The sequence below is a fragment of the Cygnus atratus genome, chromosome 6, assembly GCF_013377495.2.
Source record: "Cygnus atratus isolate AKBS03 ecotype Queensland, Australia chromosome 6, CAtr_DNAZoo_HiC_assembly, whole genome shotgun sequence".
In the NCBI taxonomy this organism is placed as follows: Eukaryota; Metazoa; Chordata; class Aves; order Anseriformes; family Anatidae; genus Cygnus; species Cygnus atratus.
The window spans coordinates 21,530,552-21,557,311 of NC_066367.1; the positions used below are offsets into that span (position 1 = coordinate 21,530,552).

Genomic DNA, 26,760 nt, shown 5'->3' on the forward strand with positions numbered 1-26,760 from the left:
ATAGGGCAGTACATAAGTAGTCAGAATCCAAACAGATCAGTAAAAGGAAAGAATTGATGTCTGTAGTGCTGTTTTCAGAGAAAGTATGTAATTCTTCCAGTCCAAGGTACAAAGGCCTTTTTATCCCCTTACTGGCTCAAAGACCAGGGTGAATAAAGACTTGTAAGCTTATCCATGTAGATGGACTACTAGAATTTCAGTGGTGTGCTTCTGGGTACAGAAGCTGTTCCATCTGTTATTTTAAGTTACAGATTGCCGCCTGAAAGTTCAAATGAGATTATTTTAATTGAGGAATGTTGTATTTCATGGAGACAGGAAGGCTTTTCTGACTTGGCTTGTCTTTCATCTAATTTTTATCTAAAACTTTGGAAGAAAAGTTCTTTTTAATAAACTTGTTGAAGTCAATGCCTTTGGTGTTTAATATAGTGGAGTCCATGCTGTGTGCTCATTCAGGAGGTGAATACAGTGTTGTAGCACAGTAGTTAGAGCGAATCACTTACTCGTCAGCGTAATGTACAGCAAAGTTCCTTACTTTCCACAGAGCAGGCTACCACTGCTGCTAATAGTTGTTGTAAAGGCTAGTAAGAAATAGGTTTCCCCCTTTCCTAAATATTTTTATTCTACTGTAAAGTTAAGGCTGAAGCCCTGTACCCTTTTTCAGAAAGTGCAGAGACTTTCTAATGGAGTAATGGGGCATCCAAAACAGCTTTGGTGTTACCTACCATGGTGCAAGGAGACAGCTTTTTTTGAAGAAACATCGTCTTTCGGGTCTGTTGCAGGAATGCAGTAAGAATGAGTGTTCAGAAGAAAGTGGAGGAGGGAGCTAACAACAGCTCTTGTATGTAGATGGGGATGAGTCTTGGGGAGGAAGTTGTAGCGTTTCTGTGGGCCCTGAATTGCCAACCAATGAGGGAGTTGAAGTTAAAGGGGGACAAAGGGAAGGGAGGCTCCTGCTGCCAGCGGCAGCAAAAGTGGGTATGAAAACTACTGGTCAGGTGGATGCTACAAAGAGTTGGGCTAGGACTTTGGGCTGTGCTTCCTACCACCCATCGCCCCACAGAATGCACGAGAGGTCAGGCTTGAGCTCCAGCAGCAGCACTGATGTTTGAGGAGGCGGTAAGTGCCACCCTGTTCCTGAAGGCAAGGGCTTTCCCACTGCTTTCTGAGGGTGTGGGTGCTACAGGGGATGCTGTAAGAGATGAGCAGGAGAATCTGGTGGTAGATGGACATTCACTGCATTTGTTTGAGGTTTTGCACGGAGCATTTGCCTGAGATGTTTGTGGAACTAAAGCTACGTGGGGGGGAACCTCTTTTATTACATCTTAGCTCTCAGGTTAGCAACTAAGTTGAAAAATGGAAGTGCCAAGATGTTTCTCTTGCAATTTAGTGAAGGTAATGCTTGCTTTGGTACAAGTTTCTAGCCTGAGCTTTTTCTTCTTGCATTTTCTTTCCTGTAATTAACTCATTTTTTGATATGGTTCTGTGTAGTAACTCCCTTTTGCTCCTCTTTTGTCAGTTTTTCATGTGTCACATACCATCTGTTTAATTTCTGTAACTTAAAAATCTTCTTCCTCAGGATAGAAAACTTTCTCTGCTTTCCAGTCCGTTCCAGTGCTTCATATCCCATCTGTTCTCCAATTTACTAAACCCTCTTATTTCTTGTTTATGCAAATGTACAAAACATTTTGAAGTTTTACCAAACGATAGGGAGCTAAAGGACCCAGCTGCCAGAAGAAGCCTGCTGGTGGCTGTAGAGCTTTCAGCCAGGGAGAAGGGTTGGTCTGTTCCAAATACCTGCTGGAAAACACAAAATGAGCTGCAGTTCTTCCCAGAGCCAAGCTCAGTGATTCTTCACCTGGGAGACTGGAGCATTGCAGCTGCGCTCAACCTTTTATAGCTAAAGAGAAGAGGGGTAAAGTTTGTCATCCCTGTTGCTGCTGCAGAGCTTCCCAGGTACTGGCCTGTGTTGTTTTACCTGTATTGCCCACCCACGCCCACATTACCTGTATTTGAGGCATGTGTGTATGGGAGGAAAAAGCGAAGGGTTTGTGCAGGTCTCTTTCCTGGCTGCTGTGCTACTGAGTGGTTCTGCTTTTCTTTTCCTTGCCTTTCACCAGCCTCTAAATCCATCCAGTGCCTGCCTCCAATGTTACTTTTAAAATGCGATTTTGAATGGCAGAGAAAAAGGAACAGAAGAAAAGCTCAGATAAATTGGCAATTCTTTACTCTATTGATGTTCAGAATAGTGGCAGAAAAACCCACTAGCAGAGCTAGGTGTTTCATCTCCAGGCTTTGAAAAGACTGGTGCTATACCTGCTTTCATGACTAGGAGATAACGGCCAGAAGGGCAAATTTAGGTTTTGCAAGCCCTTAATTGAACTTTTCTTGCTGGTCATAGGAGAAGAATATCTGTGTGAGCCCGCTTTTATAGAAATTCTTGAAAAAAGATTTGAGAGTTTGTTCCTAGTGGAGGTAACATATGTTTGCTTGAGTTTTAAATATTTGTTAGATTTATTAGTGTATCAAAGGTTAAGCTCCCCATTTCAGCTCAAGCTGCTCTTTGTTTCTTTTCCTGTTTATTCAGCCAGTTATATATTACTCAATCGCTGTTACAGATTTACCGTTTTCTCTTCCCTGCTCTCCTTCTTTTCTGTCAGGCTGTTTGCATAACTGTAAATATAATAAAGGCTAAATGAGTCATATGTAGTTTTAATAGTTTTGAATGTCATTCAAGTTTTTTGACTTTTCTTTTGGTAGCAAACCTATTTTTCACATTTGATACTTATATCTATTAGCAACCTTTTCACAAAGTATCTGCTTATTACAGAGGCATGTTGCACATGACATGCCAAATTTGAATTTAGTGTTAACACTATTTCACACGTCCAAGTTCTTAACCTCCTTAGAAGTAATGCTGTTGGAAGTGATTTTCCTCCACTTCCTTCCCCCCCCATTCCCCCTTTTTAAGAAGAAATACTACTTTTGGCACAGCATAATGTGGTATAAAAGATCACTTGTGTAAGAATACATTTTGATAATTCCTTAATAATAATAACCTTTATGCAAATTTATGGCATAATGTATTTTTTATCCTCTGTTGCCTGCTAGGATTCTGAGCTCTTGGCTGTTTTCTTAGCAGCAGGGCAAATCTTATGCCTAGAGAGGAGCTAACTGGTGTTGCTGGATGGCATAAAGTAACACTGAGTCAGTGGCGATCTGTGCTCAAGAGTTGGGCAGTATTTCATGTGTTTTAAGTGACCTTGAAAAGATCATTGTAATGGTAGTTCTGGTTTGGCTTTTAAGGGCAATGAACAAATTTTTGCTTTTTTAGAAGATTAAGTATAAATTTAAAACTTATGCTACAAAAATCTATCCTGAAGTTGGTGCCCCTTTAATACGGGGAGGGCCACAATTAAAAACATGCCTGTGCCATACAGATTGGTGTTTGTTGCCTCTGAATCCCTCCTTTTTCCTACTAATAGGAGAAAACATTGCATGAATTATGGCTTGAATACAGTCTCTTCTGTTTTCAAGACTGCCACTGCCATGGGGACAGACAATCAGACGGGCAAGTGTCTGTTCCAAATGGTCTGCAGGGAACTGAAGGATTCATTTGCTGCTTTCTTGCTTTCAGTGTGTACCAGATGTCCGAAGATTCCATTAAGCTTTCACCTTACTGTCATGGTTACGGTCCCAGTCCTGTGGTTTATTTCTCTCTAGGATAAGACTTGTTTTAAAAATTCTTTTCTTCAAAACTCTGAGGCTAGTTGGGGAGGGATTCAACACATCCCATTGATTAGGAAAAACTTTTCTCTAGCGAGAGCTTTGAAAACATACCTTGATTCGTGAGATGCCTCGTATTCTTGGTCCAATTCCCTTATGGAAGGGGATGGAAAAACAGGTATTCTATGTTTGTGTTTTTTTTTCTTTCACTGTAGCAATCATCTAAATGTAGGCACAAATAAGAACATCTGCAGAGAATTTGTTTCCTGCTGGATCCTCACTGAGTAAAGTCATAGAGATGATTTTCAAAAATCGGTTTATTAATCATATCACCTGTAGCATCACTACTGGCATATCAGTCGGGATATCAGTTGTACAAGGTGTTTTTGTTTTTATGAGAACCCTTTTCTCAATTCCTCCTTTCTAGTACCATCTCTTATGTAACATTTTTAAAATACCAGAAATAATTTGCAGTGTTGATCTCCTTTCAGGCTTGTGAATTTGTATAGAAAGTGCACTGTGAAATACCTCATTATCACAAAAGATTTAGAAGATTTTCATGGTTGTTCCTCCACCTGGAAATTGGATTTGAAATGTACTTCTGTACACTTATTCTTCTGTAACTATTGAACTTGCTGCTAGCCATATCTGTACAATATAAATGCAGAATCTTCCCCGGATAGCTAAGTGGATGAGTGTGGAACCTGAAAGCTCACATTTATCTGCAGAGCAGATGCAGCAAATATTTTTTCCTTCATTTTGTCCTACAGGTATCATAAGCCTGGCTTGAAGGGATAACCTTCCAAGAATGGATAGTGCTTGCCTCTCATTGATCCATACCTTGATCTTAATATCCAGCTGGTGCTTTTATAGTAGAAATAACGATAGAGACTGTGTATCAAACAGTGATATTGATCTAGAGATGAAAGCCTAGTAGCAAGGCTGATAGGCACGTTGTATAGATGCCATGAGGCTGGTATAGCAAGTACTTGAGCTGCTTAATTTAAGGATAAATATCCTTAAAATATTTTAAGGATAGATAAGAAGAATACTAGAGTACATCAAAAGTAACCTCTTCAGCAGTACTTCTTCTAACCCAAATTTTGTGTAGACATCTGAATCACAAGAACAAAGCAGTGCAGAGGGCGTTTTGCTACATGTGTAGCATAACTTTTAATTTCTTGAACTGAAACTTTAAGTGATTGGAAAAAAATCTAGATTTTTTTTTCAAGTAACTTGTTAGAAATGTGTATATAGAGAGCTGGGATGCAGCAAACAGCAGTGAAAGGTGGTTAAGACGTAATGTAGATAGTTACAGGTGATGATTTCACTTCTATTTGCTGAGCGTAGTAGTGTTTGGGGGGGGATCTCTAGAAGCTTATAAATAAATTAGGTTTTTCTGCTTTTGACAATTTTTTTTTTTCCTCCTTGAGAAGAGCTCCAGTTCATTGGGCAGTCTGCAGCAAAGGACTTTCAGTCATTTCTTTTCTGTCAACTTCAGAGTTGAAGACAGGATGAGAATGAGTGAATCCAAGATGAGAAAAATAAGTCTCTCTGAAAAATTAGAAAAATAGATGACTCTGTCGTGGTATGAAATAAATATAATTTTAAAGATATGCTGGCTGCCAGCAGGTGGACTTACCATCAAGTACTGCAAAATATTAAGACATTTGCTTGCAGTAACCCTTGTACATATGCTGTTGTATGTATGTAGTATCATTTGACTGACTGTAATGGATATCATGCAATGTTCCTCATAATGATTAACAGATCATTTAGAAACACAGGAGTTCTGTCCTTTGCTAATAACACACAAGACATCAGAGACTCGCGTACAGTAGGATGTCTGGAAGAACTTTTTTTTTGCTGTGAGTGAACAGATGCCAAGTATCAGATTGTAGACAGAATGAAGCTTCGTGTTTCATATGCACAAAAGGTAAATCCTGTGCTTATACATAGACTACTCTGCTGTGCTGGTGGTAGTATGGGTGGGAAGAGTACTCCTGCTTGAGTGTTTTCATTTTGGTCTATCACAAAGTTATGCAGAGTTATGCAGGCTTGCAAGCAGCTCTGCAACTACTATAATGAGAGAAGCCATGTATTCCAGAGTTCCCAGGCTAAAGGAAAAATATGCCACATGGGTATGTCAATGCTATCGTTAGTATTCAGATTAAGAACAATATAAATGAAAATTGAGCTACTTCTCAGTAAAGGAAAGAGAAATACCATCCATAATTATACTGCAGATGAAAGTGACACTATTGTAAATTACTCCATTTTTCATGTATTTGACTGTGTAATTATCAAATCCCAAATTGGGAACTCCATCTTGCAAACTAATTTAAAATGTGGATTACTGAATACCTATGTCTTATGAAATACCTTTTTTTTTTTTTTAAAGGAGGGTATGTATGCATATGTCCTGAAATATATAGCTGTGATTTTTATAAAAGGTAAAGGCTTTTTTTAGTGACTTACCTTGATAACTTAAGTCATTTCATAGACTACAGCAAGAATCAGACAATGGTGCTGCTGTTGTTACCAAGCGTTTTCCTAGCAAGTAGTGCTTGATCTTGAAGATGTGCAGCGGTGATGCTGTGAAACTATAATCCCCAAAGACAGAAGTGAATAAACAGCAGGAAAGATGGTGTTTTATCTGCTTATTGTACAAGACAAATTTATTCCGTGAGTATTAAAGATGAGTACGGAACTGGGAAGCTTGCAGAAGAAATTAGTGGCTTAAATATTTTGTCTGTGTTGCTGATGTATCATTGTAAACGGAACATATTAACGTAGACCTGAACTCTTGTTTTCCTGTTCCTTTGTAGAGCAGATGATGTGCAAGGTGTTGCAGCTGTTTGCTACTGCTGCATAGCAGTGGTGCAGCATTATTGTAATAATCAAGAAAATGTTATAATAACTGCTTTGGGTGCAAAATCAAAAGCAAGAAAAGTTCTAGAAGAAGCTTTATTGCAGTGGCCTTTTTCCTCTCATAAGGTGATCTTAGCAGAGCTAGTTGCTTTTCTGACTTTGAGTGAAAAATTTAAAAAGTTTTGCTTTTGTAGTTTTGGCATATCATTTCGTGAAGTTTGGTATCAAAAAAATCTCTCTGCCCTTCATAGAAACACATGTTCTTAGTGATGCCAGAGCAAACTTAAAGTTTGTTTAACAAACTTAAATCTGTCTGTTGTGCAGTAGAAAGTTTTTATTCTGCTACATCGAATGAACTTTTTCAGTACCTGAGAGCTGAGCAGTTGCAGGTGAGGTCCCTTCTGACCTTTACTGTCTTATGTGATTGCTGTGGAAAACTTGAGAGATGGTCCTGATGAGGTTAGAGCCAAAATAATATCCCTGAAAGGGCTATCAAGCTGTCTTTGTGCACTATCTCATGTAATTGTGTTCAAGGATGGAAGTTAAGTGCTGTAAACATTAATACTCTTTGAAAACAGGACTTGAAGAGAAGAGATGGTTGTTTATGCTGTAGCCTTTGGTTGTGTAGCAGATAATTTCCTCTTTCTCCAGTTTTTGGGGAAAGTGCTCATTATTGAGAGGATGTGCTGGCAATAACTGGAATAACCAGGTCACTGTAAGTTCAAGTAATGTGCGCTTTTCTAGTTGCTGATAGTTAAAAATACACTGCTTGTAGTTTTCTGACAGGGTGTTTTTTTTTTTTTGAAACTGGCTTTCATTTTTTTAAAATATAACATCAAATAAATATGTGCTTTATTTATTTACTGTATCCAGATCTTTATTTTAAGAAGGGCTTCCACGCATTCAGGTCATTGACACTATTGTTTTTTTGCAAGCAGGAAATATGTTGAGATACAGCAATGAAACTTTGGTATGTAGAAGAAGTCATCATTTTACATGCTTCACATCCTACATGGCCTCGCTTGTGATTAAAAAAGACACGTTGCTTTTTCTTAACAAATGATGAAATCTTCTATCTGCATTTTTGCTGAAAGAACTCTCTAACATCCCTGTGGCTGCCTTTTTCCAGGGCTAGGAAGAATCAGCAGACAAAGGTTTATTTTTTTTTCTACTTTGTTTTGAGCAGTCGATTAGACAGATCTGACATTCGAGCTGTTGGAGATTAGCAGGTAGCTGGAATTGTTTAGCTGGTGAGAAACAGTGGGGAGGGTGGCCCTTTGGGGGGGGGTCGGCAGGTTTGCTATGCCCAGTGCAGAGAGAAGTCCATCAGCTGGTGGTGCTGGGACCTGGGGAAAAAGGGGAAGCAGCGAGCACCCGCCTAGTATGGGATGCTGCAGTGCAATTTGCAGAGGAGTTTAATTGACCTGTGGCCTTATTTGGAGTCAATTTCTATTTTAACTCCCTTTCTGTATGTTGTAGCTAAATACGCCGTATGCTGATTCTTCCTGCAGCTTTCCTTTACTTCTGTAGTAGCCAAGAAAATAAAGAGTATGTTTTGTGTTGTTCTAACTCCTTCTGATGTTTACTTTGAAAATTAGATTAGAATAGGTCTGATTAGCTCCTAGCACATCTGGAAGCCATCTGAAAATGAAAGTTACTGTGAATGAGGCCATTTACTGAGCACCTTTTTCTGACCTCTGACCTGTTAATTTTATTTGATTGGAATTTATTCTCTTCATTATGGTTGTGTTTTGTCTTACTTAAAATTAAGGGTTTTCTTCTTTTCAGGAGAAAAAACTAGCTTAACCACTCATTCTCTTCTTATTAACAAAATCATTAAAAGAAAACCTAATTGCTCTCCCAGTACCTGGTAGAGGTGAAGAGGCAAGAGAGAACTGGGCTGCTGTTTGTTGATGGATCTTTATGATGGATAAAAGTTTGAAATGATGCCATAGAGTTGGAGTTACTTGGATAATGCTGGTTTTATGATTTTTGGCGTTTGAATAAAACAGTGTGTGGAGGATGCCTCTGAGAGGAAGCAGCTGCAGCAGCTTCTTGCAGGCTGCAGAGTGCAAAAGAGGAGGGGAGGGATTGCAGGTTACAAGTGCTGTTGCAAGTGGACTTCCTCCAGCCTGTTGCTTGTTGCTTTTGATTTACACCTACAGATATAATAACTTTCATGTTAATTCCTCTAACTGCCCAGTACCAGCTCTGGGACCATGGGGGTGCAGGGCTTCATCCACCACCCGTCAGGCAGCTTTTCTTCTGAGAAGTCAGACATACCGGATGCCAGAGAAGAAGAAAAAAAAATCTGTAAGGCCAAATGTGACTTTCTTGGGGTGAGAATGAGAGAGATGAGAGAATGGGTGAAAAATGAAGAAACAGAAAACTTGAGAATGGGAATACCTCTTGCTTAATAAGAGGTTGCCAAAAAGTCAGTATAATGTCTGTGGACATGTACTCGGAGGTTTTTCCTCCTCTGAGCGGGGCAGGAAATGCAAGCATAACTCACCATAAAGAAAGTGAAGGTCTCTTAGGGATGGGTAGGGTACGTATGCCACCCTTCGTTGGGGTAAGGGGAGAGTCAGCCTCGCCAGGCTACCTAACCCCACGCGTGTGCATGCTGTTATGTGTAGTGTCATCTGGCCAGCTATCACACCCAAATTTTGTCTACTATTTTTCCAGTTCTAGCTCTCTGCAGTGCAAGCTGGACACGGTAAATAAGGCTGTGTTTTACTGATGCAGACCACGCATTTACTGATGTGTTTGTTTTGGATTAAGCACTCTCTGTAGTGATAGTGGAGTTCCAGCAATGAAATAGCATTTGTCTGCTTAATGGAAAACAGAGTCCACTAGCATTTGCAGATAAATCATACTGTAGTCTTCAGGGATTAAATTCTGAGTTCAGTTGTGGTAAATATCTGAAGTTACCTAGAGATGTAAGGATGAATATGGAGGGCGAAAAGCAGTACTGCTTTGCTTTGGGTATGGATTTTTATTTTATTTCTTACTACTAATGTGTTAGTGGTTTTTATATTTATATAATTTTTATAGTTGTATTGGTATTGATGTTCTTTTTTGTAGTTATATGGAAGCTAAACTCATACAACAAAACAAACGAAAAAACCTAAGTGGGGGAGGAGTAAAAAGCAGTTTGATTCATACCTTTTGCAACACTCACATAACCCAGAAACAGCGCAGGCATGTTTCTGTAGAGACCAATGTTAAATGTGCAGCTCACACCACGTGTCTCGAATTGTATGCTGAGATAGGTGTACACCAAAACTAATTTGGAACATGAGCAGGGAGGAGGCGTAGATGTTGATGATGAATCTTTGTTCGGTGTGTTTGGATGTCTGGGAGTACTCCTGGGGAGCCTGGAGAGGCTGTGAATAGTTAATTATTCAGCTCGGAGTTCTGAAGTTCAAAACTCCAAGTTCTTTCAGAAACAGCTCAGTCATGTGAAGTTTCATTACACAGTCGTCTGTTGCAATGCTGTTCAGGACCTTGTTTGTTCTTTTTTGTAAGTGACTTTAAACTTCATTTTGCCAAGGAAAATATATGTTTCTAACTGTTGTATTCTCAATCTTTTGGGTTAATTCTGTAGGATAACTCCAGAAGTTAATGTATTTGGTTGTTTTTAAAGTCAACAAACTTTGGTACAACTTCAAGGATCAAATTGCAAGCATATTTTTGGAAACTTGGCATATTATGTTTTTAAATATCCATATGAAATACATATATATATGATATACATGTGTATTTTAGCTTTTAGTGTGTGTGACTTCATTCTAGTCTTTAAAAAAAATGTTTATAAGAAATGAAAAAGTTGTCATGAGGTAATGCATGTTCCACAGTATTGGATATTTTTTTCATCTAATAGTGAAATTCTTAATTGTAGTATCTTTTCCTTGCGATTATACATGAAATGTAAAAACTGATTTGAATAGAAAGGCGTGTTGTAGAAATGAGTCCTGTGTTCAGAATTTGCTGTAACATAAACAGATTAAGAGATGCAGAATGTGTTTCTTTTGGACCATTAGGATTTTTTTCAGGTTTGCAAAGGTTTGTGTGTGTGTGAAATAAGACAGAAAAGAATAGTAAGAAAAAGATAGGAAACTGACAGAGGTGAGAGGAAAATGCGAAAGCATATTGTGACTGAAATGTCAAGAAATATTACAGCGCAGTAGGATTGGTAATGCTGATATTTTATTACTATATAGAAATATAGTAATAGACCTAGAGCTAGTAGGATTTGTTTAAAGGATTTTAATAATCAAAAGAAAAAATTGGGGAAATAAAGTGTGATTATTCCTCTGTCTGTCTGTTCTATAGATTAGACACATAGCCAGTGCAATTTGGCTGCATACTGTTTAGTACAGTATTTTTGTTTATACTAATCCAGTAAGTCTTTTTGGAGAATGCTCAAAAAAAGTCTTGCCTTTGTATACTACGAATGAGAGGAAAAAGTCATTCAATTAACTTGACTCTTAATTTTTATACGTCTATTTCAGAAGAAAAGCTAAAGCACCTCCTCCTCCATCTGAACCCAAACCCACTGCTGTTTGTCCATTTGATGACACAGAATCAGCCAACCTCATCATGGAACAGAAAGAGAATGTAATCGATAAAGACATTGAACTGTCAGTGGTCCTGCCAGGAGATGTGATCAAATATACTACAGTTAATGGGAGGTATGTTACACAGAATGACACTTCGGTTTAATTTTTCTTTCTTACTCAAGTTTACTTTGACCTTCATCCACTTTTAAACCACTCAGTAAAATACACAAGTTGTGAATTCTTTCTAGTCACTGCATATCTATAGGAAAAATACTGGTTTGTGTGATGCACTGAGTTTTCAGATACTGTGAAAGTATCTGTGTTAGACCTTAAAAATGAGTTCTGCTTCATTCTCAGCTACAAAGTCATGTGTTGAGCATTTGCTCAGTATTACTACCTATAGACTACCATGAGTCCTAAAAAAGGTATTGTCATTTCAGACAAAATCTATAATTCTTCTAAGAAAACTTCTAGTTACAGCTTTGGAAATATATATAAAATCAAATACGTTTTGCTGAAGCTAGTTTTAATTTGAAATGCATACTTCAGTCTGCTAATTGGCATTATAGATTGTGCATGTAACTCCCAAGTCTCCTTTAGTTCAGAAAGACTTAGAAATTGACTGGTGAGTTGAAATCATAAATCCTGGGACTTACAATAGTGTATTAATTATCACAGTGGGTTTACTAAGGAAGTACTATTCAAACACAGCAATGGATCAGAACAGTTAGGATGCCAGTTTGTGCAGACTGATTTTTATTTTATTTTTTGCACTGGGTAAAGTAAACATGTAGCTACACTCACCTGACATCTTAATGAGAGAGAACGGATTTTGTAGCTCAAGTCCATTTGCATGCTTAGTCATTTGCTAGAGTTGATGAAGTCATTTCCTAGATATCAAATACCAGCTTGTGGTGGATGATGCATTATTATTATTATTTTTCTTCCAGGCTACATCCGATTTTTCAGGATAAATTAAATCTGAGGTCATATTTCTTAAAACAAATGTTCTGAAATAATTGGTTACTACTATGATGCTTCATAAAGTGTTCTTGCTAGCATGTTTACAGCAAGGAATATTTCTGGCTGTCAGAATTGTGTCTTCCAACAGGTCTCTCCTTTTTTTCAGTCCTTTTGTCCATGCTTGTGAGTACCGTGTACCCTGTATCTTGCTTTGCTCAGAACAAAGTGCCAGAAAGCAATGTTGCATATATCCTCCCTCAGTCAAATTACGTTGTGTGTAATTACATTTTCTGTGTGAAATTTTTGAATCTTCTCATTGGTTTTAAATACAGCACAGGACTTAAGATTTTTCTGCAGCCAAAGAAGAGAATCAAAAATAACTTGACAAACTTTCTTATCTAGCAGCTCGATTGTTTTAAGTTTGTTTTCCCACAAGGAAGAAATGCAGTTCGAGAAAGATTTATCTAAATGCAGTAAATAGTTTCAATTATATGTGCAGGTAGATTTATTTAGTTTTCAACAGCCAGTATAATAATGACATGTATTTTATTTGGAAATGGTGCATCAAATAATTTTTGCAGGGTAGCATGGCTTTACAGTTTCAGACACGTTTCAGACAGACCTTAGCTTTGCTGAATTTCCGTAGAGCCCTTTGAGTTTCTGTTTGATCCATTCTCGAGTATTTTCAGTCATTAGGGTGTTCTTAACAAACTGTTGGTTTACTCTGTGTAGTTAGCCAGTGAATAGCCAGCTTTGTGGTGTTGCCCTACTTTTCAAAATCTATTGTACTTACATTTGTTGGTAACAAATTCAGGGGTTTTCCTGGTTGCTTTTTTGTTTGTTTGTTTGTTCTTCATCAAAACAAGTGCCTTTTTAGAGAACAGCTTTAATAAACACTTGCAAGGAAGGCCAGGGATCTTTAGATTTAAGTAATCAGAGATTTATAGAAAACCAAACTGCCTGTGTGTAATTTTTTCTTAAACAGTATTTTGTCTGTTCAGTTGTGTTTACCATCAGTCTCATGATGGGCAGACCTCATCTGTAACGTTTGATCATGTAAGAATGACAACTTTATTAATGTAGCAAAGTTTTGTCCCTCATTTTTGGAGCAGCATGTAGAAACTTGTTGCATTTTTTTCTTTAAACACTTGATCCAGTATTTTTTATAATTTTCTTTTTCTTAGCAAAAAGTTTTACACATTTTGGAGAACGTGATCTGGCATCTTCCAGTTGAGCAGGACATTTTTGGAAGTACCAATAGAAAGCAAATTTGCAGAGAATAGCTGTTTTCATGTACTAATTTGCATTTGCTGTTTGTGAACAGCTACGTTTCTCGTTTACCAGTCTGTCACTTTTTGTGACTCTGGTTAAGGTGAGGACTTGCGCTTGTCACTGGGGTGCATTTCCACAGGACAGCTTTCTGTGATCTTTGCTTGTGAATTCTTGTCCTGATCATCCTCAGCATTTGTACCTTTCTCCTACAACCAAAGGCCAGAGGAAGGGCAGCTTTTAAGGCTATTTGGATTATAAAAAATACACCTGAAAAACGGTAACGGGTAACTTCTTGAATAGGCTGATAGCCAGAAAGGTCACTACTAGAAGTACTGGCTGCCGTCTTCTCTGGCTCCCTCTTCCCATGCTGTCCTGCCTCCAGTGAAATACAGAAACAGGATGATTTGCATTTACAGCTCCTTTTCCTTTCTTATTAGGGTGAGATAGATGCAGTTGCTTTATTATGGGTTAGAAGTAAGAGAAACAGAGTAGTTCTTCCTTCTAATCAGAGCAGGCTGTGATATATGAGAGAAGAACTGAAATAAATTCTCTCCTTTAGCAGTGTGTAAATGAAAGAACAGGTGTTTTTTGTTTTGTTTTTCCAGTGCTCAGTGTATTTCTCATGGTATTCCTCAGGGAATCTATCTCCTAGATGAGGGCGTGGGAGTTTATTACATTCTTCTATACCTCTTCAGACTATTTGGTAGCTGTTTTTTGCACCTTTTAGAGCATCGTTTCTGCATGGTTTTTGGTTTTATTTTTCCTCCTGCTTTAGTCTCCTGAGGCAAGTGTTCTCTTCTGCCATTTAACCAAGCAGAAACTGTCCCCAGGGGAAGAAAAAAAAAGTAACGAAGATCAGCATGTGCACCAGGGAGTCCAGCCCAGCTGCTACAAATTAGGAGACAGTTTGCTTATGGGATACATGGCCTGTTCTTTAAGAACAAGTGTAAATGGATTATGTTTGGGGGGGGGGGAAGTATTCACAATAATTTCCAAGCTTCAGTCATTGGTAATTCTTTTTACAGATCTGTATCATATGAAAAGTCTGTTTTAACTTCCTACTTAATGTATAAATGTATTCGCAATCTTTATATCATCTAGGATTCTGCTTAGCTTGGCTCTTTGTAGATGCTATCTCCACGTTTTGTTATGCTACCAGAATACTTCCATCTGTTATGCAATTACATCTAGAATTTAAGATTTTTGATAAAGCCATACTAGCCAAACCCTATATTAATTTTCACTTAGACACTTCAGTATTCTTTTCAACATAGCATTTGTCTGCTTCACAGACTTTTAAATTATTTTTGTAATATCCTTGTGAAACACAGTAGGTGATAGATTTCCATGTTTGTAGCTGTAACTGAGAGATGTGGAGGATGTCAAAATGAAATGCTCTGTATAGATGATTGTCCAGTTCTTAAAAAAAAAAAAAAAATAAAAGGAATGACCAGTTCCAGTGACGAGATAATTTTATAACCTGTTTAATTGCTGTAATATGCAAAGTTACTGTATTCTCATTACCTTCAGTCTACGTAACACTTCTATGATATTTCTGTTTGTTTAGGCTGAATATTCCCAGTTGCTTCTGGAATTTATTCACTATCTTAATATGTTGTTTTGCATATTTTTCATTGTATTGTGAGACAAAAGGACATACAGTTAGTGATCGTATATGAAAAATTCAGTTTGACTTGCTTCATTATGAAAAGGACATCTGTTGCATCACACACAGCTTCTCAAGAAATGTCATTCAGCTACTGTACTGTGATTTAGTTTCTTCCCCTTCATCTGTGCTAAACATCTGGCTCTTGGTGATCCCAAAATCTATAAAAGGTGACTTCCTCAAACTTCATTTCATCTGCTTCCTCCAAATTGCTCATGCTCACTCAGAATTTCTGAAAATAAAGTTTCTTGTAACCTCAAAGTAGACACCAAAATTTCAGGCTTTGGAATGGGACTGTTCTTAATGAATAGCAGGGCATTTGTCACCACTGATACAGTTCCCATTAAATATCAAATGAGGTGTCTAGTCCACACCTCCCTAGTGGCCTCAGGAAACACATCACGCAAGCAAAAACGTCCTGCTCTGTTCTAGCGCTTGGTATACTTTTGTGCTAGCTGGTTCATTTTTGGTGGTGGTGGTGGTGGTTTTTTAATGTTAAATGTTCAGTATCATGCTTTGTTTTACAGCCTATTTAATTGCTATTATGGCTGTTTTACAGGAAACCGATGATGGACTTGCTGATCTTTCTCTGTGCACAGTACCGGTTAAATCCCTCAAGTTATACCATAGAGTTGGTATCAGCAGAAAATAGCCAGATTAAATTCAAACCTAATACACCAGTGGGAATGCTTGAAGTGGAAAAGGTGATTGTAAAGCCAAAACAAATGGATAAGAAGAAACCTGTTCCAGTTATACCAGAGGTGAGAACTAAAATAATAATGTATTGACGTATTATAATCACTGTTGTATTTAACAAGTTGAGTTGGTAGCTTAGCCTTGTTTCACCTTTCCCTGTTGTATCTCATCCTCTCACCATGCACCCCTGTGAAAAGCTTGGCTGTATGTTCTAGATAACTTCTTAAGAGTAAAAATATGTTCTAATTTGTTGCATCAAGCAACTTTGCTGCCAAAAGAAAGAAGCATTACAATATCATTTGAAATCCTATGCCTTAGTGTCCTGATGAATTCGGAAGGTGAAGTGTGGCTGAATATAGCCTTCCGCAAATTGAAAATCAACTTGTAATATCTGTTTTGCTGTGTGTGGTCTGTGCATATGCGCACTGTACTTTTTTGTTACTCTGCTCTTTTTCTTTTTAACATATACCCTTAAGAAGTTAGGGGCTTTTAGAAATACTAAAGCAATTTCTGGGAGTTCCCTAAATCTTTTCTTCTTCCTTTGTGCACCTGCTGTATAAAAGAATGCCGTGTGTTTGTTTTGTTGTTTTTTAATTTATCTAAAGCACTTAAACAAGGCCAAGGGAGCTCTTCAGCTGCCCTTTTACCTTTGTTCTACGCCCACACATAGATACTCATGGCTCATTTGCTGTTTTCTCTAGCTACCTGATGTAACCTAGTAGAGCATCCTAGTCCAAGTGTGTACCCTGCTGGACAGACAACTGACAGATGCTAAAGGACGAGCAGGCTGTTTCATGGGTCCTTTCCTTGGGTAGAAGGGAATTGCAAATGAATTCTTAGTTTCTCTTGTAATCTTGCTAAATGTGTAACATTAAAGCTGGCCCCAATGGGAATTCCTGTGATTACTGTAAAGCTGTTATGAAAATGCCAGTGGTTTCAGAATTTGTGCAGGATATTTATTTGAAATTCTCTTCTCTTTAGCAAACAGTAAGGGTAGTGATAAACTACAAGAAGACACAGAAGACAGTAGTAAGAGTTAGTCCGCATTCACCCCTTCAAGAACTCATACCAATTATCTGTAGTAAGTGTGAGTTTGATCCTTCACACACTGTGTTGCTGAAGAATTACCAGTCTCAAGAAGCCCTTGATGTGACAAAATCTCTTAATGACCTTGGACTAAGAGAATTATATGCCATGGATATCAGTCGAGGTAAGATAAGATAACTTCTGTAAATTGATCTAATAAAAAAGATAGCTACTCAGTATTTCAATAAAGTATACTTTTTGCTTTGGTGTGAGTAGTTTTTTGGTGGTGGTGTTTTGTTTTTGCTTTTAACATGTGAAGAAATTAATTTCAAGCAATTTGGTATGTATTTCACTGATCTTCCACAAAATTCAAACTTAAAAAAGTATAGCTGTAACTCTATTAAGAAATGTTATATAAAGGTTTTATTTTTTAACAAAGTGGGTAACAGCAAAGGTGGCTCAGTACAAAGCAACATTTAAAAACAATCGCTTTCCTTCCCCTGCCCCTTCTCAAAAAGACCAATAATTCTGTACTTCCCGTAGCTCACAGAAGCCGCATAGGATCATGATGAGCTGAGAAGAACAGAAACACCATAGATATATGGTTTTGCTTTAAAATTGTGAAATATTAGACTATTTTGAATAGTGCTTTCCTGTGTAATATTTGTATCTGTTAATTTCATATATAGATTGAGAAGGAGTAATAATTATCTTTGTAACTATGGTCTAGCAGGGGCGCTGTTAGCTAACTTGCCTATATTTGTGCAGACATCCTATCATGGTTTTAACTTTAGCTGTAAGCCTATCTCTATAATGAAGGGCTTAATACACTCTGATTAAAAATTCTATACAATGTGTTTTGTTTAATTTCAGGCATTTTTCACAGGAAATTTTTGCCCCAGTATTGAATGCACTAATAACAGACTCATTCCTATTCTGGACCACTGTTCTATTTTTGTCCTTGGTTTTCTTTTCTGCTCTAACTGTGCCCCCTTAGATATGATAACCTTATCCTTTGGTTTCAAAAGTTCTCTCAACTACTTCACAAAGGGCAATTATCTTGAACAACCAGAGAATGTCAGGTTTGGAAAATATGCTCTTTTCCCATGGAGAAAACAAAAATGAAATATTTTTTTATCACTGAATTTTATTTTATTTTTTTTTCTTGCCTAAACATGTTACTTAGACTACACGCAACCATACTGAATTGTCTTGTTTATTATCTGGCTACTGCTGTCTTCCACTGACTGGCAGAGCTGCCTTTTGCACAGCGTGTGAACCATGTGTCATTTGAATCAAGTAACAGCCAAAAATCCATAGGAGAGAATACAAGGGAATACACACTTTCTACAAGGCTATGCCCAGCTAGGAAATTTAGATGTGCTACAGTTCATTCAATGCAAACTAGTTCAGCGGTTCCATTTTGTAGACAACTTCTAAGCTCTGAATTTTCAGCTTTCTTCATGAAAGTAAATAGTGAGTTGTGCCATATAACAGACTTTAAATTTAAATTGTATTGTACTCAGATTATATTTTCATTATATGTTCCTTTTCCATTTTCCAAGTTACGGACAATCCAAAATTTACAGAGCAAACTATTTTATATTCTAGTCTTCCTCTTTAGAAATGTAAATGGAACCTCTGTCTGAGATTCCAGTCTGTGGTTGCATGTCTTCAGGCTCACTCTTATGTGGTATTTTAGCATTGGGTGGTAAAGATACATATTCTTTTTCTTCAATTATTTTTCCTAACCTTGGAGTTTCAGCTTGGCTTTCTGTGTTTATAACTTCTAACAACATCCTTGATTCAGATTGAGACTTTGTCTTTCTTTTTTGTCTTTCTGTAGCCACATCACCAGTGGATTTAAACTTACCATCTTTGCAAGGTAGGCTTTACTGAAATCTGCAGTGAAATTGTAGCACTTACATGATATTACCATCCTCTTCTATTATAACATCTGCTTAACTGTGACAGGAGCAATTATCTCTGTCCTATCATAAATGCATATTAAGAAAAGTTAATACACAAATGGATATACTTAGCTGTATATAAAGTATTTTTGTATGGTTTTATTTTGATTAATTACATTTATAGTCGTGCTTATACTGATCCTAGTCCCACAGTGGTCTTGCTGCTGCTTTCTGTTGGTTATTGCATTTGCATTCAATGAGATTTCTTTAAGAAAATTAAATCTAGTGAAAATTAGAGACACAACATCTATATTTACAAATTGTCTGCATGAGTTAAGACCATGTAAGGAGGATAACTTCTGCATGATGTGGTTATCTTTACCATGGCTGCATGCCAGTTGTGCGCGCAGCACCTATCAGGTCTTTCAGTGATGTTTCTCCGTAGTCATACCATGTGCATGCTTGTTGCTGACCTGCCCCACTTCATGCTTTGCTATGTATTTAAGCTGTTGGGAATTGTGAACTGAAGAAGTCTCTTCAGACTGATGCTCTTTTCCCTCCTATGGCCTTTGTCATATGAACCATAACATATGACAAGTGGGATGGGTTGGGTTAAGTGCTGGGGGTATTAATAGCAGCTGAAACTCAGCTATTCTGAGCCCTGAGAAAGAGGGGATGAACACTGATGGTAGGAAACCTGTTCATTTTACAGCTTTTAGAAAAACTATTAATGTAAGTGATTTATGGTGTGCTTTGTATATCCTTCCAGAAGGCTTATGACAGACAGTGGAAAAAGTAAGAATACAGGAGAAATAATCTGTGCAATAAATAACATCTAGAACTATTGTTTCCTATTTTAGATGCCTACCAAGTATCTGAAAACTCAGATGTTCTAAAAGAGAAAGAAAACAAAGGGTTTTTCAGCTTTTTTCAGCGAAGCAAGAAAAAAAGAGAACAAGTAAGATGTAACTTGATATAAGAAAATCTTCTATGAACTTATTCACATTGAGCTGTCATTACTGTTGATTGTTTTCTGGAAAGTATAAGTAACTTATTTTTGTCTTCCCCCTGAATCTCAAGGCTGCCAGTGCCCCAGCAACTCCATTAATGAGCAAGCCAAGGCCAACATTTATCACAAGATCCAACACTGTTAGCAAGCAGTATGACTCAAACACTTTGCCGTCTGAAATGCCAAAGAAGCGGAGAGCTCCTTTACCACCTATGCCAAATTCTCAGAGTGCCCCCCAGGAACTTGCACAAGCCCAAGCCAGACCAGCATCTGATACTGTGAAATCTAACAGCCTTGATAAGAATGAACAGGTTAGTTACATTTGCTTCACTTCTTTTAAAGCAAGAAGTTTTGAGGGAGTAACCTTGATAGCCTTGTTACTTTAGGCCTCAGAAGATATATAAATGGTAAATAAAAGTGCAGCGCTTGCTTTTAAAAAATTGAGTTTGAAAATAACTACAGAAATTGAAAGATGCATTTCTTCTAGTCTTTATGTCATGTATGCGATGTAGCTGCTGTATTTTGGAAATGGAAAACCAACTTCTTATGTAAGTTGTGAGGATCTTTTCGGTCTTTGGGATGAATAGCCTTTACATATTTAAATGTTGGAACGTTGCCTTACTTCACTCTGTCTCATAATTGATGTTTTAGTTTTACGTGTCACTTTTAATGTTTCAGTTGTATATGATAAAGAGTAGTTTGTTTATTACATTACTAGAAAAAGAGGAAATTCTGGAAAAGAATCTTAAGATTCTTGTGCTTCCAGCAAGTTAAAGTGAGGTTTTATTTTAACGAAACAGGGATGTACTTGATTGAAGCTTTGAGGTGCTGGATACATATTTGTTACCCATATACACAGTGCACTGCAGAAATTCTGCCAACAGAATTTGGGAAAAGAGTAGATGCATTGTGCAAGGTAGTTCCAATGTTGTCAATTGTGAGTTCCAAATAAAGATCAAGGTTAAAATTGTCATTACAAATTGAAACTCTTTAAAAATTTCATATTTTGATTTGAATCCAGAATCTAAAGGTAGTCTTTAATAAATGAGGTTATTGGAATGCTAAAAAGATAAAATGCAGAACTAAATGAAATTCTAGGCTGAGGAATTAATTTTGTGTTAGATTTAGAGACGAGAAATTTCAAACTCTGTCTATATCTTTATATGTTGATTTGCTCTTTCATTGATGCACAGAACCACAAGAGAGCACTGTTTAACAGAAGTTCTGAATTTGTATATTGTGTCCTGCTGAAAAGCTTTATTATTAGGAGACAAAGGTTTCTTTCTGTATTTTAATAAAAGGAGCGTTGGAGAAAAAAAAAATCATTATTCTTTTTTTTTACTTCATCATGTTTGTCTTTTAATTGAATTCAAATTTTTTGAAAATAATTTATTAATGTCAACATACTTTAAATGATTAATATCCTATTATGTCTAACAGTAATGTATGACTGCTGGGCTAGGATCTGTCACTCAACAAAATTGCATAGTTTTATTATTTTATACTGGCATTTCTTATTCATCTAAAGTGATTTGACTGAAGTTGAATACCTCTTGAAAAAAGGACAGAAGTCCACATAGAAAATATACACAAAAATTTAACTTGAATCAATTTTATACTACTATTTTTCATAACTTTTGAAGCTTTTGGCATGTGGCTTTTTGTTTTTTTTTTCTTTTGAGATTATTCCTGTTTTATTCTAATTTGATTGCACAGTAGTTTATCAGATAATGCAGAGCTTGGGACCTAAATGTGAGTTAGTATTTGCTGCGCACTTTGAATTGGATTAATTCATGTAAAATATTTTGTCTTTTTAATATCTGTTTTCCATTAAATATCATCTAGTGAATTGATTTGGACTGCGATAGTACATATTGCTTAACTTGATCAGGGAGCACTTAGGAAGTATCCAATGGGAGACTTCCTTGGAGGACAAAGCTGCTCTGGAGGAGTGCTGAGAGATTTTCAGAGACAGCCTCCCTGCAGCACAAAAGTGGTCCATTCTCCTATGTGGGAAAAGGAGTAGGCATAAAAATAAACCATCCTGGTTAAACAGAGCTGCTGATAGAGCTCAAGTGCAAAAATGTGAGGGATGGAAAGGGGACAGAACAATTCCTAAAGAGCAATGCAGAAAAGTTTATTGGACATACCTAGATGTAGACAGGAATGTAAAGGCAAGCCTGGAGCTTGGAGTGACAAGAGGTTTCAAGAATAACATGAAGGCTTGTATGTTAGTAGCAAGCACAAGGCCAAGGGACAGGATCGCTTACCTCCACCTCAACTCAGTTGTCAGCAACGCTGTTTGTATTTTTTTTTAACAAATCGGTAAGGTATGGATTAGACAGAAGAAACTCAAGATAGGATGAAAACCTACTAAACACCGCAAATGGTTAATGGCTCAGCCAGACTGGTGGTGTGGTGTGGCTCCTGAGGAGCTCATAGTATATCTAATACTGTTAAATATCATTATAAACAACCCAGATAATGCAGTTGAATGCACCCTCAACAAACTTGCAGTTGACACCAAACTGGGCGGAGAGAGGTAAGTATGCCAGAAGAACCACCATTCAGGGAGATCACAACCATCTGGAATTAAGGCTCAGATAGGATCTAATCGCACTGTTCTGATGCTCAGAAGATATTATAGGGAATGTAGAGGTATTCTCTTGCTTGGTGACAGGATGAGGGCCTACAGGCATTAGTTGCTTCAGAGGAAGTTCCATTCAGGTATAAGAAGAAAATTCTTCATTGTGAAAACAATTTATTGTTGGAATAGGTTTTTCAGAGAAGTGATAGAAGGTCCCTTACTGGAAATAATGAAGACATGCCTTGGCAGGCTCCTGTAATAATCTAATCTAAGACACTGCTTTCAACAGAGGGTTGGACTGAATGATGTCCAGAGGTCCTATCCCACCTAGACTTTTCTGTTTCACATGGGTGAATGAATGTCTTGGTTTTTCAAAACCATGTGTGCATAATTGGGAGAGCAGAAAAAATGTGATAGGCCTACCTGACTAACATAAACCCACCAAAAGATACTTGTTTGGCTGTGAGATTGAGCGCTACCTGAGTAATGTTGGCAAGGGGAAGGTTTGGAAGCTTGTTTCTCAGAGCTTCCACTGAAGTCTCTAAAACAAACAAAAAGGAACCTCTAGCTTCTGGTTTCATTTAACTGTAAAATAAAGGACAGTTCCCTTAAAAACATAAAGTGTTAGGTGAGGGACAATGTAAAATTGTTTTATTTAAATAAAATGTCATCTGTAGGATTTGCAGCTTTATAAATGAGATTGGGCACTATTTAACTGCACGGTAAGAATTAGTCTTCAGTCCATGAATTTATATCCTAAATACAGAATTTGAAACGAGACATGTAAGCTTTGGAGAATAAAGTCAGTCTTGATAGTTGCACAGCATGTTTCAGCTGTAGCATGTGCATCAATAGTTTCTCAAGCCTAAGTGACCAAATAGTACCATTTTAGTCCAATTCATTTCTCAGTAATGCAGAAAGTACAATGGTCACACTAGACTACGATTATTTGACTGTAAATAATATAGAAATTTGCTCTTGTGTTCCCCACTGTTGAAAATGTGCATCCAGCTGCTGTAATTTAAAGTGGTTCAGGTTGCTCTTTAGACTGACTGGTGTGTTTGCTAGGTTCTTTAGTGTATCTGGGAGTTTTATTGTTACATTATATGAGTAATGGGAGTTTTACAGTGTCCCATTATATGAATTAACAAAACTTAGAATATAATTTTTTAAGGGGTTACTTTTTATCTGCTTCTGTATTACTCAAAGCATTTAATTGCAAATCATATTGCTTTTAAGAATGCCTTAGTTCTGAAGCCTTCAGATTATTTGGCAAACTGGATACTTCAGTTCTTCTCTGGACCAGGATGACCTTCTGTATGTGCCTTATTATGGACAAAACTCTTTTGTAACATCCACAAGGAAGACAAAGTGAAATATCAATTTTGCCTGGATAAACTGTTTGCTTGGTTTTGACAGAAACATGCCAAAGTAGTAACATCAGACAACACTGAAACGAACCAACTTTAAGGGAACAGCGTTCTCACTGTTGTCTTCAAGCTCACAGTCTATTGTAGTCCAATTTCTCACAATATGAAAAAGGGTTTTAACATTTACCTCCTACAGTTTCATCCCTTCCCTTAAGAAAGAAACTGCTTTCTCTTTGTATCAACAGTTACATTCTGGTATGAGAGTTGGATTTTTTGTCTTAATTTCAGAATGATTATGGAATTAGGTTTTGAAGATAGCTCCTATTTTTAGGTGAGAAATTAGTATGATGGCTGTGAGGGTGTGACTTTTACAAGTTATTTTATAGCATGATTTGTTTATTCTTTGAAAGATGCAGAAGATGACTAGTACAGTTTAAATACCATGTTTGTCCAATAAATTTCTGTATTAAATCAGATGGAAAATCCCTCACTTATTTGTTAGTTCTAATTTTGGGCAAGATGGCTCTTGCCAGAAGTGCATTTAGAGCTAGCGAGTTTAAAAACACTTGAAAGTAGAGAGGACTCTCAAGGGTTTTCAGAAAGTGGTAATGTATAATGCAGTATATATAGCCTCAGTTTTCATAGAAGTAGGTGCAGTTTTCCAGTAATAATGTTTCTTTAAAAGAAAAGCATTTGATTATATCCAAAATGCCACTGCCATTGTTCTTCTGAATGCTTTATTTATAAAAACTAGACTATGATACCTTCATATCTTTTCTTCATGAATGTTTGTCTCCATACGCTGCTTTCAGTTTTTGTAAAGAAGTGTACATAAACTGTGCTTCGGTGGGAACAATTAAATAGAGATTTTTAGTCAGAACATCTACAGTTTAAAATGATGGATTAAACTTCTCAAGTGTAGAAATACAGCTTGCTTTTATTTACTCAACTGTAACTCCCAAAGAAATTGAAATTTCTAGTCTACCCCTTAGAAAAGCAAGAGAAGATGGAGGAAGATAGGAGGGTTAGGAAGCAACTAAACCATAAAGTGTTTCTGAAAAAGATGTATTAGTCACTGTCATGGATCAACTTGGAAGATTGCTGAGAAGAATGAGTTCCATACTTCAGAAGTTACACCAGAGGCTCAGTTGCCTGAAGCTTGATAGCTCTTTGAAGGAGAAGTCGGGCAACGGTACAGTGAGCACCGTGGTGAACCTGGGGGGATCTTGAATAGAGCCAGTGTTACCTGTGGCATGAAATGCTCAGCACTGCCTGTTGGCTCTCACTGAAGTTTGCGTGAAGATTATTTGATACCATTCAGATATAATTCAGAATTGATGGTGGACACTATGTGCATCATATTTTCCAATATACCAGATGTATAACCTTCTTCACTTTTTTTTCCTATTTCTTGTACTGGCAAGTAAACAATTTAGAGGAAGTTGTACATGATTTAGAAAAATTGTAGAAGAGAATAGTAGTATTGGGTTTGGGGACAGAATACTATCAGCTGATTTTTTTTCTCAATATTTTCTGTATGTCCTTTCTTTCCAAATGGTCAGAGGTACATTGGTTTCTCCATAGTACTTCGGCTAAGTTGAAGTGTTTTGGGGAGCTTAAGTCATGTCACAGACATTGAGTGGATTAAGCATTGTAAGAGCAAATACAGTGTTTTTCTGGGTGGGTGGGTTTGTTTGTTTTTCCCCTATTAAAATTGTATGCTTGCATGAAGGGAGAGAAGAAACACTAACAGGATGGTTAGCAACATGCTTTGTTATCCTGTTCCACTGCAGAGCCTCTGTTACACTTAGTTATCTGTGGAGCAAAAGAGGTACTGGTGATATGAAAATAAATATATAATGACCCTTTTTGTGAAGTACGCACACTGAAATGTTCCACTACATTCTTTCCCAAATACTGGTGTTTTTTCTTCCATTCCAGCTGTAAAATTGCTGTGGTTTAATTAACTACATTTTGCTTTTTTGAAATGCTTAGAAGGGTCCGGCACCACACCTGCTATAGCTTACAGAGGCTGGAACTTGGGAATCACTAGTCCCTGTAACTGTCAGCTTGGGCTGGTGTGGGATTTGGTGCTGTACACGTCTGTCTGTATGCATCCGAGGCTAAAAAGCTTTGTGTCCCCACTTGTTTGTTCCAGGATGGGGAAGGATTACAGTGTGAAAAGTGGAACTTCCGCATGTGTTGTGAAAGTTACAACAAAAGTGTTCGCTGTTGTTTCTGAACAAGCACAGTTAATTATTTCAGGGATTCTAATGTGAATTTTTATTTAAGTGCAACTGGTAAAGCACTGGTTATCATTGGCAGTTGGTATAACACACGAACACCCAGATGTATATTCCAAAACTTTGTCAGATATGTCTTAATAACATTATTTTATTTTTTTTCCATCTGTTTAAAGTACTATTTTCACATTACAGCCTTTGTTAGGATTTGAAAGCTCTTAATATTCATGTGTTGAATAATTCCTGAGAAAATCTGTTCAACACTTGAACCTTAACTGGAACATTTAGTACTTTCTCAAAATCTCTTTGCAAATCGTTTGTTTCTTTGGATGCAAAGGGCAGTAGAAAGGCTTATAAAAATCTTCTAGTAGCATTTGTGCTCTTACGCTGAGAACATTATTCCCCCCCCCCTACACACACTCTTTCTGTGCAGGAGGGAACTCTGGTGACATCTGTTTTGCTGAGCGAGTATGCGCAGAATGCCATGCCAGCCAAGTCAGCTGAGGGAGTCTGTGCAAAGCAGATGAGGGTGCAGAACTTTGAACAGAGAAGCAGTGTCGCTGTGCAGAATGGAGAGGAGAAAAATGGGACTGCCCAGCAGCAAGAAGGAAGACGATTTGACGATTTTTAAAAAAAACAAAACAAAAAAACCAACCTCATCTGTGGAAGTAATATTTTATGTGACATTCCATCCTGCAAAAATTCAGATGCTGAATACTGTTAATTCACTTTCTTTTAAAACTGTTTGGGAACTGTGAATGAGAAACTATTAATGTGTAAAGTGATTTTGTTGTGTGAAGTTTTAATCCAGGATCTGACTTGTTAAAAAGTATTCAAGCATGCAAGTATTTTTAATTAGGAG

At 37.3% G+C, this 26,760-nt stretch overlaps 1 protein-coding gene across 4 annotated transcripts in view; it reads left to right on the forward strand.

Annotated features, from left to right (window-relative positions):
• The window catches only part of COBLL1 (cordon-bleu WH2 repeat protein like 1), an 82,135-nt gene that overhangs the window by 35,011 nt on the left and 20,364 nt on the right, over positions 1-26,760 (forward strand). For 2 of the 4 annotated variants that reach the window (XM_035536711.2, XM_035536714.2), the window contains 6 exons: positions 11,109-11,288; positions 15,617-15,818; positions 16,735-16,963; positions 18,626-18,664; positions 19,550-19,647; positions 19,770-20,009. In XM_035536711.2, coding sequence (XP_035392604.1) covers positions 11,109-11,288; positions 15,617-15,818; positions 16,735-16,963; positions 18,626-18,664; positions 19,550-19,647; positions 19,770-20,009 — 988 coding nt within the window. Of the gene's footprint in view, positions 1-10,024; positions 10,118-11,108; positions 11,289-15,616; positions 15,819-16,734; positions 16,964-18,625; positions 18,665-19,549; positions 19,648-19,769; positions 20,010-26,760 lie in introns of those variants that run through there. The other 2 variants (XM_035536713.2, XM_035536712.2) reach the window with 2 other exon arrangements.